The sequence below is a fragment of the Diabrotica undecimpunctata genome, chromosome 9 (assembly GCF_040954645.1).
Source record: "Diabrotica undecimpunctata isolate CICGRU chromosome 9, icDiaUnde3, whole genome shotgun sequence".
NCBI lineage: Eukaryota > Metazoa > Arthropoda > Insecta > Coleoptera > Chrysomelidae > Diabrotica > Diabrotica undecimpunctata.
The window spans coordinates 124,412,228-124,430,601 of record NC_092811.1 but is presented as its reverse complement, the minus strand read 5'-3'; the positions used below and the strand labels follow the sequence as shown (position 1 = coordinate 124,430,601).

Genomic DNA, 18,374 nt, shown 5'->3' with positions numbered 1-18,374 from the left:
CTCACTGACTCACTATCAAATCAAATATCGCAAATCGCAAGTATCAATGAGATGTGAGATGAGATGAGATGTCATCAAATAGATAACAAACTATTCCTCTACTACAATAAAAACACGTTATCAGTATGAAAATATTTGCTTTTTCATTTATAAAATAAAACCAAAGCAAGCCGTAAAATGTCAGGGGGTGCAAATAGGAAGAAAAATACCCGGTCACAGGGTTGGGAAGAAGCTGGTTCTGAATTTTATCAAGAAAGTTACCCCGCTGATACGGAAATTGAAGTTTTGCAAAGGGATCCCAAACACTTACATACGCTGTTACCCAGTAAACTAAATAGAGGAGGTAAATACGCTTTTTTTTCTTATTTCTTGCATGTATTTGATTGAGAATTTGGTGAAGTCTCGAGTGAAATTTACTTAATAGAAAATATAAAAATTACAAGTAATAAATGATAATCACTTAATGCTCTAATTAGTATAAATGTCATATCTGCATTTTTTTGTTTTTAAAAATTCCAACAGAAATTCTTTTCTAACTTATTAAAAGAGATTTATTTCATTTTAACTGTTAATGATCAGATTCTTTCATCAATAGTTTGTTCCACTTCACAAAGTATATTTTTAATATTGTTTAATAATTTGTTGAATTTCATACTAGGATATGATTAATCTAGCTCAGGTTCTTTGTTATTAAAACAAAGCTTAGGGATTTAGCTTCTTTTGTCTATTTTATGGTTCATTCTAACACTTATGTGGGATATTTAAGAGCATAGTATCTAGTTTATACCTCTTTTAATTTAAATTTTTTTATTGATTTGAAGTAATTGAACAATATATTAATAATTTCCTTTAAAATGCCCGAACACCTTAATTTTCCTCTCCTGAATGTATCTTCTTTAAATAGTGAATTTTAATATTGGGTATATGGATGGACATTATTTCAGCTCTTTTATCTTTTATAAGCCCCAGCTAATATATTAATTCAGATAGGTGTATAAAAAACCTAATTTGATTAATTTTTAGATATGTAAAAGAAAAATCATCCTAGATTAATTCACAGTATTTAAATTTTTAAGTGAAATCATATTTATGCAGATTATACTACATGAAAATCAAAATTGTATTTATACTTAACATCAAAATATATTTTTATAGTAAAATACAACTCTTGGATCTCACTCAAAACTATCCTCTATGCAATCTTGGTTTAGTCATTATATAGCAATGCATTTAGTTTAATTAATTTTTATTGTTTTATTTTTAATTTTGAAAATTATGAAACAATTAACAACTCAATAATGACATATAGAGGGAATGGTTGTATCAGAAAACAATAAACTAATTTGTTAATATATGATGTTACCTAGCTTGTGCATGGCTTCGATTTTCTGAGGCATTCTATGAATTAACATTCGAATATACTACTGCTACTGGGCATATTATTTCACTTTCCTATAAGTGCAACATGATGTTTATTTTTGTTCTCAGCCACTATTTAGCAACTTCTTACATATTTAACTAGATAATTCCAGACATTTTTAATTGGATTTCCATCTGGAGAGCATGTTTGCCATATACTATCTCTATTCTAAATTAAATTATGTATTCTGTAACAGAGATAGCAGAATGTGGTCTCAAATTGTCTGGTGTAAGAATAAAGTCATTGCCTATAAATTTTAAATATCATTAATGTACACTGCTGTCAAAATAAAATAATAAGAATTAAAAAAGATTTTGAAAATTATGTTTGGTAGTTGCAAAAAGAATAAAACTATCAAATTTATATGAGGTGAGTTAAAGCAAGATACCAATATGATTTTATAAGCAAATATTTTGTAAGCGAAGCACCAGTTTTATTTTGTGTTGATTGCTATTAAGGATGCCAATTAAATCTCCATAAAAATGGTGATCAGAGATAAGAGATTATTTCCCAAATATTGATAATGTTATCAGATTGTTTGATCTCCTTTCGTGTGGATAGGTACGATTATACCTACATTCCAGTCTTCTGGCAACTTTATTTGCTTCCAGATCAGTTCTACCAGTCTACATACCTATACAGTATGTCAGGTTTTTTTTGCCATGCTTTAAAAGTTCTGAAGGAATGCAATCTGCCCCAGGAGCTTTGTTTTCTTTCAATTTTTGTATAACTTGGATGACTTTTACCTCTGTTGGAATGTTATCTTTCTCTCTTTCGTCGTCAATGTCCTCGAGTTGGATTTTTGATTCGTGGAGCCCTGTCTCACCTCTTATATTTAGCCTTTCCTCGAAGTTTTCTGCCCATCTAGCTAGTATCTGGTCCTGATCACCAATGATCTTCCCTGTTCTATTTCTAACGATTGATAATTTAGGTTTGAATTCGTTCCTGTTCTGGTTAATCCTCTTGTAAAACTTTCGCGTTTCTGCTTGTGCCTTATAGTTCTCTAGTTCTTTTAGTTGGCTCTCTGTATGCTCTTTCTTCTTTTTTTAAGTATTCGTTTTGCTTCTCGTTTCAGCTGCCTATACTCTTCCTCTGTTTGTCTCTTTCTTCGTCCTTGGAGTCTTCTATATGCCTGATTTTTTCTTTGCGTTGCTGGTGCGCATTCCTCATTGTATTAAAAAAAACCCTTAATTTTTTACGCTTTTGCTTTCAGATAACTTCAGTTGCCACTTCTTCCAATATTGGTCTAGAATACCTCCAGTAGTTGTTAATATCTTCAACTATAACATCCGTGCAGCCTTCCAGCTTGCTTTCGAGACTTTCCTCGAATCTCTTAGCTATCTCAGGGTTCTTCAATGCTTCTATTTTAAACCTTTCCTCTTTAACTCCTTTTTCTTTCTTTGCATTGGAGATTGTTCGCCCCGCGTCTTGCACTTACGTCTATCACCTCGCTGAAGTGTCTTGCGTCAACCACCACTTGATCGATTTGGTTTACTGTATTCCCATCTCGATTTTTCCACGTTCCCTTATGTATATCTTTGTGCCTGAAGCATATGCTGGCAATCACCATGTTCATTGAGGAGGCTAAGTGTATTAGTCGAGTTCCGTTGTTGTTTGACTCTTCATGTAAACTGTGAATTCCAATGGTTGGCATGTATTCCCTCTCCTTACTTATCTTTGCATTAAAATCTCCTATTAAGACCTCTACGTCATTTCTAGGACAATATTGTATGATATTTTCCAGTTGTTCATAAAATTGTTCTTTTTCTTGATCCGGCTTCTCCTCAGTTGGTGCATGGACATTTATTATTGAATATTTAAAGAATTTACCTCTGATTCTTAGTGTGCATAATCTTTCGTTGAGAGGTTGAAGGTCTGTGAGTATTATATTTATTGAATTTCTTTGCAATAAAACGTCTTAAAATTATGGATGATCCCTTGGTCCAATGGTTGCAATTTGGAAGTTGTATTTGGCGGAAAGAAGTAGAGTTCCATGTTGCACAATGTAGGAGGACTGTTGTGGACAGTGCAATTGTCTAAAAATAGTAAAATTTTCCGCTTTTGCCATTTCATGTCCCCATTAACTGTTAAAAGCCAATTGCTAAAAAGTTCTGTCGTCATCCAAGCTTTTTTGTTAACACGATAATCCGTAGGAAACGATTTCACACCATTGAAACATCGCGGATTCATTGCTTTTTCTATCGCTAAGGGTTTAAGTTTTTCCGATCCGTTCATATTTACTGCAAGTAAAACTGTCAACCTCTCTTTACTATGTTTTCCCCCATGACATTTTTCATCTTTAAAAGTAATCTTCTTGTCCGGTAAACATTTGAAAAATAGGCCAATTTCATCAATATTAAAAATGTCTCGAGCATCATAGTTTTTAATTAAGGTCTTCAATTTACCGTGCCAATCTAAGCAAACTGCATCATCAACACTTCCACTTTCCCCACAAACTTTTTTAAACACAACTCCATTGCTCTTTTTGAAATTTGTAAGCCACCCTTTACTTGCCACAAAATTTTTGATGCTTAGAGTAGACGCGAACTCTTTTGCTTTTTACTTCAACAAGTTTCCGCTAGTAGACACTTTTTGTCCTCTATACTGTCTTAGCCAAATAACCAGACTTTCTTCCAGACGAGGAAATTCACCTTTAGTAGTTCTTTTCCGTACTCCAGCAGTTTGAGCAGCATTAATTTTCTCCTTGTGCTTTATTATGGTTGAGAGAGTACTCACAGGAATCTTAAATTCTTCCTCTACTTTTTGGATTAACTTCTTCTTTTCAGCAATCGTCAAACATTTATACTTTCCGCCTCTTTCTCTCTGCAACTTTGAATTATTGTCGAGAACGCAGATGGGTTCGAATTAACGCGTCGTTTTTTATATAGCAATGATTTTTATCGTTCGAATTACCAAGTGCATAAAAATGTATTGATTTAGTTCGAAATATAAAAAAATTTTGTAGGGAACTCGTGATAACTTTGAATTATAGAGAGGTTCGAATTATCGCAGGTTTGAATTAACGCGAGTCGACTGTATCTGTCTTTCTATTAAATTAGCGTTTTGGATTTTTTGTATTGTGTGTAAAAAACAAGTTACATTTTCCTACTATTCTTTATATATTTTTTACCTTATATGCACTGGGGAGTTTAACCCCCAAAACCCCCCCTTGGGTGCGCCATAGCATCTATCATCATCAAAAAATCCCAAAATTACTCACCATATCTAATTATCTGCTTTTATTATTTCAAGCAGATGTTCTGAATTTAGAATCAAATACATAATACTTTTTCAGACTTGATTTACTTATTTTGTGTAGTTAATTTTTTCCTCTGTTCTTCCTTTGTTTCGTGGACCTTAAAAAGGCATTTGACCGGATCAAATTAAAGGAAGTTATCCACTTATTATACGCAAGAGAGATACCTCTAGGAATAATCAAAACGATCGAAAAGATCAATCAAAGCAACACAATAAAAGTAAAAGAAGAAGAAGAACTAACTGACCCTATTGAAGCTGGCAATGGCATGAGACAGGGAGATTCCCTCAGTTCTCTATGATTCAACCTGAATATGGATGAAATAATAAAAAAAGTAAGAACTAAAAAAGGATACTTAATGGGAAAAAACAACTTAAAATAATCTGCTATGAAGACGAAGATATTTAAGAACATGGTTTAAGAAAACCTCAACGGAGCTGTTTCGAGCCGCAGCGAGCAAGGTCATGATTGCCAATATGATTTCCAACATCCGAAACGGATAGGAACCAGAAGAAGAAGAAGAAGAATGAAGACGAAGCAATACTACTCTCTCAAAGTGAAGACGATTTACAACGTATGCTGCACCAATTTAATCTAACTGTCAGAAAATTTAATGTTAATTCATGTTAATTTCCCCAAAAAAAGACAAAATGCATGGTTACAACAGCAAATTTACTAAGATGTAAATTGGAGCTGGAAGGTCAGATAATACAACAAGTGATGGAGTTTAAATATCTAGGCATCATATTATCTAGCTATGGAAAGCTCGAAACCGAAGTGGAAGATCAAGTGAATAGAGTAAACAGAGCCGCAGGCTGCCTAAATGAAACAATATGGAGAAATAAAAATATCGGGAAAGAAACGAAAGGCCGAATTTACAAAACAGTAATCAGACCAATAATGACATCCGCGGCAGAAACAAAGTCTGACACAGAGAGGACAAAAAGGATGTTAGAAACAGCAGAGATGAAAACACTTAAAAAAATTGATGGTAAGACACTATGGGACAGAGCTAGAAATACAGATATACGACGTAGATGCAAGGTGGAGAACATCAAGAAGTGGGTAAGAAATAGAAGATTAGAATGGAACGATCATATAAACCGAATGACAACAAATATAGTGGTAAAGACGGCAAGAGACGGTTTCCCAATGGGAAGACGATCAGTAGGAAGACCACGAAAACGATGGAATGACAACTTACTGGAGGCACATTGAAAAACAGATAGTCATGTCTACATAAAAAGAAGAAGAAGAAGAATTTTTTCCCCGATGTCTACCTTGTATGAAGATTGTTTTCTTCCACCAGTGGTGTTGAGAACTGCTACTAGTGATATTCAGAACAATAATTCCTTATATTACTCATAGAAAGTGAAATCAATACTTCAGGGGGAGGTAAAAAAAAAGAAGCAATATGATGATGACACCTATGACTTAATTTGATAATGCCGTATATGGATACTGAGTCGATAGAGATTTTTTAGACAGGAAAAGTTTAACAACCGAAACCTGATGATTTAGATTTGGTTAATAAATTAAAAATACAAAGAAAACATTCATTGAAAAAAAGATTTCAACCCCATGTGGATTTATTCTTGGACACAAATTTTAAGACAATGAAATTTCTCAATGAGGCAAGATAGGTGAACGTTAAGGAAAATTAGCCCAAGAAAACATCGGCTAACTCACAAACTCTGCCTCCAAAAACTCCGCATCCACATCATATTCAACAATGATCTCTTAGCCCAGTCTGGTTATTCAAAAATCATCGATTTCACGGCAAAATGTTTCGCAGATATCTGAAGCTTTTAAGACATAGGTGGGGGTTACTAGATGACGAATAGATAAAAAGATACTCCTATTTTTACCTTGCGTTTTTTTTTTAAACAATAATTTATGGTCAGAATTTGATTTTTTATCTATAAGTTTTTTCCCTTATAATTTTAATAAACAATATTTATACCATTTTTTTATATCAAGAATATCTTTATTTTTCCGTTTTTTTCAATTAATATTGATAAATAATTTACGGAGATATTTGCAAAAAAGCAGTTTTTTTGCACTAATTTATAAATTTAATTAATTTTTTTATTAACAAAATAAAATGTTATTAACACAGTTCAACATTGAGGAATTACGGTCTTTTAAATTTGTGCGAAATTTACCCCCGATCGGTCAAATCGTTTAAAAGTTATTCAATTTGTTTATCCCTGGGACTAATTATTTAAACTATTGAACTTGCCCTACGAATAACGGTAGACAAATTTAACAAATTTCATAGGATTCTTTAAGACTTATACTATCTCAAAAGTTAAATGAATATTGAGTTTTCATCGAAATTATTTACAAAATAAACGTTTGAAAAAGGGGTATGTTTTTTACTTATAAACAATTGTAATAACTTCTACATTTTTCAAGCTACAGACTTGTACGTACAACCATTAGATAGCTGGTAAAAAAACTCACATTTAACAAAAAAAATAAACCTTCTATGAATAATAGGAACGAAGTTAGCGACAATTTTTTTGTTAATTATATCTCCATTGTTTATAAACATTAAGAAGTAAAATTTGCACCAATTTTGAATGAAAATGTAAACTTTATATTGAATTTTATAGCTATAAAATTCATCCAATTTTTCGAAACTTAAAACCTTTCGAAACGAAGTTACTTTCGAAAGATCGACATAGGAAAGTGGAGGGGAAACTGTTTTAGCTCCTCGCTGCAAAATTTAATATTATGGTTACGGATTTATCATTCAAAAGCTTCAACAGTTCTGTAGGAATTTCATCAGGTCCATTTGCTTTTCCATTTTTAGCGTTTGTTATTGCGTATTTTACTTCTTCTTTCAATATGTCTGGCCCAGTTGCATTGATTATCTGAGTTAAGTTGTTTCTTTAAATAATTCATTCAGGTATTCTGTCCATCTTTATATTTTATTCTCTAGATCTAAAATAAGATTTCCATCTTTGTCTTTAAGTTTACCTATTTGGCATTTTTTTATACTTCCTGTTATCTCTTTTACTTTTTTGTGCATATTGAACGCATCGTACTTTTTCTCATAGCTTTCCATTTCTTCACATTGTTCTTTAATCCACTCCTCTTTGGCTTCTTTTATTCTCTTCTTTATGTGTTTATTTATTTCTTTGTATTTGTCTGGGTAATTCTTCATCTTTCTTCTTTGTTCCATCAAGTCTAGTATATCTTGTGTCAGTGTCATCCACCCCTTATTCTTTGTTGTTGTTTTTGTAAGATGTTTCTTTCCTGCTGTATAGCTGTATTTATGTACTTTAATTTTTGGTTAACGTTGTTTGTATCGTTAATTTGTTGCTGCACTGAACGGAGGTTTTCATTTATTTCTTCTCCTATTTCTTGTCGTATATTTTTGTTTCTAAGTTTATTTAAATCTAGTGCCTTTCTGTGTGGTCTTCTAATCTTTTTGGTCTCGCCTCTATCACAGTAACTACCGGGTTATGATCTGAGCCTATATCAGCTCCTGGGTACGTCTTAGTACATTTAACAGCATTATGATACCTCCTTGCTATCATAATGTAGTCTATTTGATTTCTCACTATTTTTTCTTTGGTATGTTGTGGAGATGTCCATGTATATAACCGTCGAGGAGGTAATTTGAAAAAGGTATTTGTTATTACGAAGTCCTTACTTTGGCAAAATTGAATCAATCGATCTCCTCTGTCATTTCTGTTTCCAAGCCCATATTTTCCTACTTGTTCTCCTACCTTACCTTGACCCACCTTGGTATTAAGATCGCCCATTAATATGTTAATGTCTGGAAAGACTGACTTAATAAGTGAAGATAAACAACCTGCAACAAAAAGTTTCAGACCTGACAGTGAAGTCGAATAAATGAACCAAATTTTACCTTTTAAACCAATGTATGTAAAGAAAATAAAAAAAGTAAAGTTCAATAAACATTGCAAAATTTAATAAGGCAAGTGATGAAAAAATCGACTTATTTTATCAAAGCAGTAAGGCAGATTAGATTAATATTGTATATCATATTTGTAAGAAAAATATAATAAAAATCAATATTGTTAATTATAAAAATACAAACAATTATAATTAATATAAGGAATATAATAATATAATGTGTAAAAATTACCTGAAATTTAATTTATAAAATATATAAGTATTATTACATCATTGATATAAAATGAAAAACATATGTTGATTTTCCGGGATTTTCCGAAATTTATGGGGGGTGAAAATTATGTCATCATTATTAATACTGCGACAGACTATTCGAGCAAATTAAAACAAAGTAAGTATTTAGGGTGAATTTCAAATGGACTCAATTTTTCCGAGTTTTCCCATATTTTCCGGCCAGTGAAAACTATGTAGTGATTCATATTTCGACGAGCTACCCCAGAATAAACAAAAGAGGCTTGCAGCTGCAAAGGAAGCCGAGATAATGTAAATTTTTCCTACGTGTTGCAATTTGAAGTTCCGATGCCGAAAAAAAAACGAAGCTGAAACAGATATCCTCTCCACTTTCCTATGTCGATCTTTTGAAAGTACCGTGGTTTCGAAAAATTAGATAAATTTTATAGCTATAAGTTTCAATATAAAGTTTAGATTTTCATTCAAAATTTGTGCAAATTTTACTTCGTAATGTTTGTAAACAATGGAGATATGATTTTTTTTAAAATAGTCACTAACTTCGTTCCTATTGGTCATAGGTTTTTTATTTTTTAATATGAGCTTTTTTACCAGCTATCCAATGGTTGAACGTACAAGTCTGTAGCTTGAAAAATATAGAAGTTATTATAATTGTTTATAAGTAAAAAACATACCCCTTTTTCAAACGTTTATTTTGTAAATCATTTCGATGAAAACTTAATATGCATTTAACTTCTGAGATAGTCTAAGTCTTAACGAATCCTATGAAATTTGCTGAATGTGTCTAGCATCATGCATAGGGCAAGCTCAATAGTTTAAATAATTAGCCTCAGGGATAAACAAATTAAATAACTTATAAAATATTTGACTGATCGGGGGGAAATTTGGCACAAATCTAAAAGATGGTAATTCCTTGATGTTTAAATGTATTAATACCATTTTATTTTTTTAATAAAAAAATTAATAAAATTTATAAATTAGTGCAAAAAAACTGCTTTTTTGCAAATATCTCTGTAAATTATTTATCAATTTTAATTAAAAAAACGGCAAAATAAAGATGTTTTTGACATAAATATTGTTTATTTAAAATATAAGGTAACAAATTTATAGACAAAAAATCAAATTGTGACCATAAATTATTGCTTAAAAAAAACGCAAGGTAAAACTAGGAGTATCTTTGCATCTATTCATCATCTAGTATCCCCCACCTATGTCTTAAAAGCTTCAGATATCTGCGAAACATTTTTCCACCTTTTTTTTTAACCAGACTGGGCTATCTGGCCAATTTAAGATTGCATCAGACGGAAGATTCAACCAAATGTAGATGTTTTAGAAGTGAATTGACGAAAGCTTCAAAAAGAAAACAAAAAAGACGACTGACTCTCTTATGCCACTGTAATATGTCTTTTTGGTCTTATTTCGTCCCCTTTCTCATTTTTATCATATTTTCATTTACTATTTTCTGGTTTTCATTTACATAGCAATTTTTCTTTTAAAATTGAATTAAACATGTGTAATAATGAGTTTACTGAAGAATAAAATTATCGATTTTCGTGCTCTAGCTCATTTAAATAATAAACAAGTAGGCCAATGACTTTAAATTTGATAAATATTGTGATAATAAATTAGCACAAACTTCAAATGGTGTTTATAATATATTTAAATTAACAAACATGGTATGTGTATACAAGTGTATGTATATAAATAAGGTCATAACTATTTTTGTATAATAATTTAGTAATAAAGAGTAGTATCTACTAAATGCGGGCACATTAAAGAAAGCTTACGAGCAGCCGTTCAAGACGTATTTTATATCAAGTTGACACATTTTTATCTTCGTTTTCGCAAATATTAGTACATTATTTCTTCGTTACCATTTTAATAGATTGTTTACCTAGGTGTTTGTCTGGAATGCTATTGTTTTCGTTTTCCTGTTTCGCTTGCGGATCTGTTCGAAACCCAAAAAGGTATAAAAATACATATTTGGATCGATTTGCCAGATTATTAATTAAAGAGCAGCATTAATAGTGTAGCCTAAAATATATCCGCAATTATATATATATATATATATATATATATATATATATATATATATATATATATAATATATATATATATATATATATATATATGTATATATATATGTATATATATATGTATATATATATATATATATATATATATATATATATATATATATATATACATATATATATATACAAGGTGGTCCTTAAGTAATTGTACAGAAAGAAACAGTAGATTCTACACTTTAAAATATTACGATTTAAGCCAAATTGCTTTAATAAAATGTTGATTAAGAAAGATACAGGGTGTTAAAGTGCAAAATTAAAATTTTATTTTTCGCTATAACTTTCATGTTTGTAAACATTTATGTATAAAAATCTACAACTGGGTACTTTTAAATATGAGAAATTATAATTTGATGAACACTTTGATGTAACTGATAGAGGGCGCCACTTATGCCACATATGTGGGATAAATTTGCACTTAACTTTTTTGCTCTTTAAGTACCTGTATTTAGGATAAAAAATATTAAAGATAAATTATTTTAACAAAAAAAAAGGTATATAACTTCATATATATAAAATAAAATATATAAAAGGTTAATAACTTCAAAACTCAACAGTTTTCGAGATAATTGCATTTTAAAAATCGGCGGCATAATTCTGATCTAAGGCAATTACTCCAAGCAACGAAGAAAAAATAGACAAAAACATTATTACTTCTGAATTTTGGTATAAAATACCTTTAACTAAAGTTAATAGTTAACGAAATATTAAATAAAATAAATATATAAGCAGGATAATTAATAATAGGATTTGACAAAATAACAGAATAATAGGATTTTGCATCAAACATTTTACGTTTTATGTTAAATTAAAGTCATAATCAAAGCATTTTGTTTACAAACCAAATAAATAAATAGTTAAACTAAATAACATAACTTTTTGTCAAAGTAAGTGTTCGATATGTCCTCCATGTTCTTTAATTCATTTGTCAATATATTCCATAAAATATCGTCTCATATTAAATAGCATCATTGGTTCTAAAGAAACTGCTGCAGTATTTATTTCTTCCCATAGTTGGTTGCGAATGTATAAGGGATTCTTATAGAGACGTTGTTTTAATGCGTCCCATACACCAAACTCAAGCGGATTAAATTCGGGGCTACGTGGTGGCTATAATGTATAATGGATGAATATATTATTTTTGATACATATCCAAATCTTATGGTATATTATGGAACTACATCTTAATTGTCGCAAAAGTTAAATAATGTATTAAACTGATTTATCTCGTTCATTGGTTACTTATATACACACGGAATAACCTATCGATGACATTACTTATTTATATGATTACGTTACAGCTTACGAGTAACTATAATTACATCTCGAACAAATTGACTATTAGGATTTACTAGCGAACTAATATTATGCTGAACTAAATTGCCTGTGTGTTTACTATATTTATAACAATATCGGTTATTAGGACAACGATGATATATTTGTAAAAATGCTGAGTCTTTCAGGTTAGATTTGTAGCAAGACACATATGTGTTATTGAATACCTGTGCTCTAGTTTCTATTTGTCCTAATAAAAATGGGTAAACAATTTACGTAATGAACAATAAGTATTCTTTTCGGATTTTTTATGAATTAAATAATTATATCAATATCACACCACATTGCTAAGGAATATGACTACCACGACCAATCCAACGTTCAGAAAAGTTGTATTTAAGTATGTTCTAACTGCCTTCTCTCTAGAATGTGGTGGTGTACCATCTTGCATAAACCACATATTTTGGGTTTTTAGCATTTTACAATAGAGAAAAAGTAATACATCGCCATTATAGAAACTTAAGAAGCGATAGCAAAGGGAAATTGTAAACATGATGACGGCCACCGTCTGAATACGGACACGGCACCTAAAGAAGAAGATGAAATATCTTTTCTCCAATAAAACATTTAGCACCCATAACAAAGCATTTTGTGATGTAACATTATCATCTTTGAGTTGTTTTAATAAGAATAAACTATGAATTATGCTTATCTACAGGTATTCAGTGCTTTACCGCACAAATATCAAACTAAGAATTATTGTGCAGCTGACATAAAATGCATTTATCTCGAAAACGGTTGAATTCTCAGGTTACTAACAAGTATACCTTTTCTTTGTAAAAATAATGTATCTTTAATATTTTTTAACACAAATAGAGCTAACTTAAAGAGCTAAAAAGTTAAGCGCAAATTTATGCCACACATGGCATATGTGGCGCCCTCTATTAGTTACATTAAAGTAAGTATAAAATTATAATTTATCCTACTCAACAGCATCCAACTGTAATTTTTTGTCCAAAAATATTTACAAACGTAAAAGTTACAGCTAAAAATAAAATTTTAAATTTCCACTTTAACACCCTGTATCTTTCTTAATATCAACATTTTAATAAAGCAAGTTGGCTTAAATCGTAATATTTTAAAGTGCAGAACCTACGGTTTCTGTTTGTACAATTACTTAAGGACCACCCTGTATATATGTATATATATACTACATTCCTTTTACATATTCCCAATTGTCAACAGAGGCACGTGAAAGCCAAAAAGGGTCGTACTGAGGTGTATCATACGATTTTTAAAAATGTTTACTTTTGAAACTATTAGTGTAAGAATTTCTTGAAATTTAATCATTAAATCACACTTAAACTAAACTCTAAAAAATAACTTAACAGTAACTATAACATATAACACACAATATATTAATTTAAACACCAACACGCTACAATTTGAATTTAAACGGACTGGCAAGTTTGGATCTGTAGCATGAGAATCCGTCTAGCTTAAGGCAATAAATTATATTTAATAGTCTCTTGACGAATGGGAGGGCGAATATCAACACTTGCGTTTATTTATAGATGGGACTTTGCTAAGCGAATGTACCTACCTTATATTATTTTATTATAGTACAAGCGAGAAGTGGTTTGTGCGCGTTGACCAAATTTTATTTCTTCAAAGAAATTCATGTCTTCTACGACCGTCAAGCGGAAGGGATCGAGTTCCTAACGTTAAATTTCCTGCAATGTTGACAAGTATTCAAATATTTCTTTGAGGCAGAAGAGGTACAGTTTGAAATTAAAATGAAAAGTTCAGTGAAAAATAAGAAAATTACGTCTAATACAATTATTAAAAATATCTCATACTTTTTTCCACGCTGTACCATATACTTTACCGCCTTTTCGTCGTTTGGATCTCTGGTTAAAACCCACAAATGGCGATAATATAATTAAAACTAAAAGTAATCAAATTTAACGATATATTGTTTAATCCACATCATATTCTACTAATTATTGTAAAAGATTTTTTTATTGAAATTGAAATTTGTAGGCAATAACATTATAAACTACAAACTCACTAAAATTTTTATTTTGAGGAGGTAGAAGTAATAATGTGTATGTGTATGGTGATCTGTTGGATAGCGGAAGAATGTCGTCATAAACGAAAACATCAAAGGAGAGTTTGTATGTAGCTGTTTATATATTTATATTTTTTGTCTTATACCAAATTTGAAAATAAATTTAATGAATAATATAAAAGTAGAGTCTAACTAAATCGATTGCGCTTTTATATGTTTGATATCGTTTTGAGGCTGTTTTAATACAAAAAAAAAAAGAAAAATAGTGTATTTGTAAAAGATCAATTAACCCTTATGACACCAACTACTTACTAGCCTTATTATACCTCTCATGATGTCGAAACCGGTAGCCCATTCTCTTTTACCAACTTTAACCCAGATATTACTGAAACTTTTATTGTTAACATTTTGAATTAATTTCGAATTTTCATGGAAATTATAGCATATGGAACCAAAAAACACAATCATATATTTTTTTATGACGATACCTGTCAAGTTTTGACATGTTCTTTTAAAAGGACGGTAGTAATATACGGTACCAGATATCATATATATTTTATTAGTATCAATTTACAAAGAATGAAAGGATTTAAAACAAAATTTTGGATGTAAAGGTATTTTGCACTTTTCACACAAAAACTGGACTTTTTTGTGACAATATCCACATCGCGATTGCTTTTCTTGATAAAGAACCAAGTGGTTAATACCGTCATATCTTGAATTGGCTACCGAATTCGAATTCCGCTTAGAAGGTCCGCGTTTTGTTTCTTTTTTAAAAGTTTCCAAAATATTAGTTGCAATAGATCTTCTAAATTCAAGTTGATCCAGTTTACCATCTTGAGTTTTGTGAATCTGCCACGCATTTTGAATAGCCATATCAACGCAATGAGCAAAAAGGGGAAAATACCATTTCTTTCCTCTTATGGACACTCGATATAAACTGATGTTCTGGTCACTGCGTTCAACGCCACCCATGAAGTTATTGTATATTCTAACAATATTTGGTTGAGGAACTTGAATATGTTTTTTCTCTGCTTGTGAAAATCTCTTTACAGAGAAGCAAGGCATTACTGGTACAAAATTGGAAGCAATAGAAACGATATTATTATCATGCCAGCGGCAAACCACTATTCCTGTATTTTTATCAAGACGATACTCGTATTTACCACGTTCAGTTTTTTTCATAATAGATGAACAGGGTAAAGGGCATTTCATGGTGCGATTTTCCCTTACAGTGCCTGTACCAAATATGCCTCTTTGTTTTAGCTCATGCAGTAAATGAATAGAAGTAAAATAATTATTAAAAATAAGATGGAATCGCCTTTGAGGCCATACTTCATTCAATCTGTCTGCATAGGATAGAACTACTGATGCACCCAATCCAAGGACTTTATATTGTTCAGGTATTGTAGTGGAATTACCTTGGTAAGGAGAAAACCAAACTATGTATCCCAGACGAAGGGCTCCTACCCACATTTTGTACCCCCAACGGATTGGTTTTCCCCTGATGAATTGTTTTGTGTGATGGCGACCAAAATACGGAACCATTGCCTCATCTATGCTGTGATGTTGTTCTAAAGGGGAAAATTGTATAAATTTTTTGTTCATTACGTCGAACAGGGGTCGCATCTTGACAAATCTATCAAATTTATCTAATGACAAGTTATTGCAAACATGCAAAACTTTCATTATGTGGGAAAATCTATCCCTAGATATAGCAGCTACCACCATTGCGTTGTGCGAATCGTCACGATTTTCCCAGTACATGTACCTTTTCGGCACAACCACATAACCACTCAATACAAGAACGCCTATAAAACATCGAATCTCATTTTGAGTAATGTCGTTCAAAAGATTTCTTTGTCCTGCGTAGATGTTAGTGTATTCGGTAACCAAATTGATGACTTCATCATCAAAAAACAAATTGAAAATTTCCATCGGCGACTGAGTCATTTTCGGTCCAAATTGAGTTTTCCAGTAAGTACAATCAGGGTGTTGATACAAGTCTCCTTGAATCCAGTGTGCAGATATTCTCTTCTCTAATTGATGGGGCAGCTTTTCCTTGGAAAGAAACAAAAGCCAATGGTATATTGTCATCATCCGAATCTTCTTCTGGTAGGCTGGAATTCACAGAATCTTGTGGTAATTCAGTCGCGTTGTCAAAAACAAGTTCTACATCGTTTCTCAACTGACTACCCGGTAAATTATTTATTGTAGTTAGTTCTTCATCGCCGGAGTCGCAATCGGTGACATCATCATTGGCATTTTCTGTGGGAAATATGATCAAACCATCTGGAGGGACTGGGATTTCATCAGAATCAAGCTCTTCTAATAGCTCATGCAATTTGAGAGGCCTCCTGAAACAATACGCACGTTGGTAGTACTAATTATTACCGTCCTTTTAAAAGAACAAAATGAAATCCCAAGCGGCGAGCCTTTGAAACAACGTGACAACTATTCGAACCAAGAATATACGTACATAAGTCCCTATTATACAATAATCCACATGCCAATGCCGTGAAATAACAGTTTTTTAATTCTAGACTTACCTCCAATTATAAGCATCCATTTTTTAGTCCAAAATCTGGCAATTTACACAGATAACCTCACAATTACAGCATGTGCGCGCACTAAAATCGTTAAAACTTATCGAATGCTGGCTCTTGAAAACACTCCATCTAGAGCCATCTATCAGTTGGTAGCTGTACTAACCTAAATTAAGCATAATTTACACTGCCTTTTAAAAGGACGGTAGTAATATCTGGGTTAATAAAAACCTATAACGGATTGAAGCAGAAGACTTATTTTTTTAACATTCATGAATATGTGTTCACACCAGCAACCATCATTGAACGTGTTTCAAGACAACCACGGTAGAATGGTAATGAAATCGGCCTGTACGATGATATTGTATTTGATTGTATTCTAGATTTAGGGATTATTATGGCCTCGACTAATTTTCATATCACGGGAATATATCTTAGTCTGCAAAACGCATTAATGGGATGTGTTAATATGGCTTTTCTAGAGAATTGTTTCAAGATTTCCCCGGTAATTAAATTAAACTCAGGTTATATTATGGTATTGATATTTTCTTTAATTTCGTTTGCTACTTATCTTGGAGTGACTGTAATTGCACTTTCTTCCTGTGCCACATTTTCTCAGTCAAGTGTGTTATCATTTTATTCAACAAGTTTATTAACCTTCTGTAGAGTGCTTTTTGCCCTGCTTCCATCTGAATTTCTTTATTGAAGATTTTGCAAGATCGGTCTTTTTAATCTCTTAATCGTTCTCCGGAGGGAATAATAGTTTTATCAGATGAATTCTAGGGCACTGCCAGATCCTTTTGTGGTTTCTTTTCCCACGATAAATTGTCTAACTTCCTTAGGTGATTATTGTTCTATAGATCAGTTCAGGTAAGTTATTCCATGCAGCTTACTGAATTTTTTAACAAAAGATTCCGTTTCTTCATTAAGTTCATCTTTAATTTTTAATGAGACTGACAAATTGATTGTTTCTGCTAAATGAAACTGAAAATTTCGCCAATTTGTTAGTCTATTAGTTCCTTTAGGGAATGCTGATCTTGAATAATTGGATCTCTCATTGTGAGAAGGATGGGAGTATTTTATGTTTAATACATTTTTAGACTCTTTCATTCTTGTTTTCCTGCGTGACTTTGTACTTGATTCGAACTCTTGATCGCCTTATTGTGTTCAATATTTTTATTTCACCTTGTAGAAGTATTTTTCAAGAAAACGTAAATCACCGGTATAACTTTTTGGGAATTACATCGAACAATAAAATTCTTAACAATTAAACAATGAAGATTATGATTATAATAATTACAATAAAAATTACATCAACCTTTAATTAAATAACGTCTTAATTATAGCATCTTCTACCTTGATAACAATTGCAACTTACCGAATTGTTGTTACGAAATTGGATGTTCTCGTAAATCAAGTAAAATTGCAAATATTTGGTTAGAAATGTAAATACATGTAGTGGTACAATTTAAAGATGATGTGGATCTAGGTTTACTTGTTTGTATATTATAGTGTTTAATAGTGGAATTGCTAAGAGACAGAAAAATATGTGTAAGTTACTAATTTGTATATACAT

General features: G+C 31.4%; 1 protein-coding gene across 3 annotated transcripts in view; it reads left to right on the top strand.

The window, feature by feature from the left end:
- The window catches only part of LOC140451395 (transmembrane channel-like protein 7), a 42,963-nt gene continuing 24,589 nt past the window's right edge, over window positions 1-18,374 (top strand). The window contains exon 1 of one of the 3 annotated variants that reach the window (XM_072545184.1): window positions 1-343. In XM_072545184.1, the coding sequence (XP_072401285.1) occupies window positions 178-343 (166 nt within the window). In that variant the 5' untranslated portion in view covers window positions 1-177. Of the gene's footprint in view, window positions 344-14,224; window positions 14,359-18,232; window positions 18,350-18,374 lie in introns of those variants that run through there. The other 2 variants (XM_072545185.1, XM_072545186.1) reach the window with 2 other exon arrangements.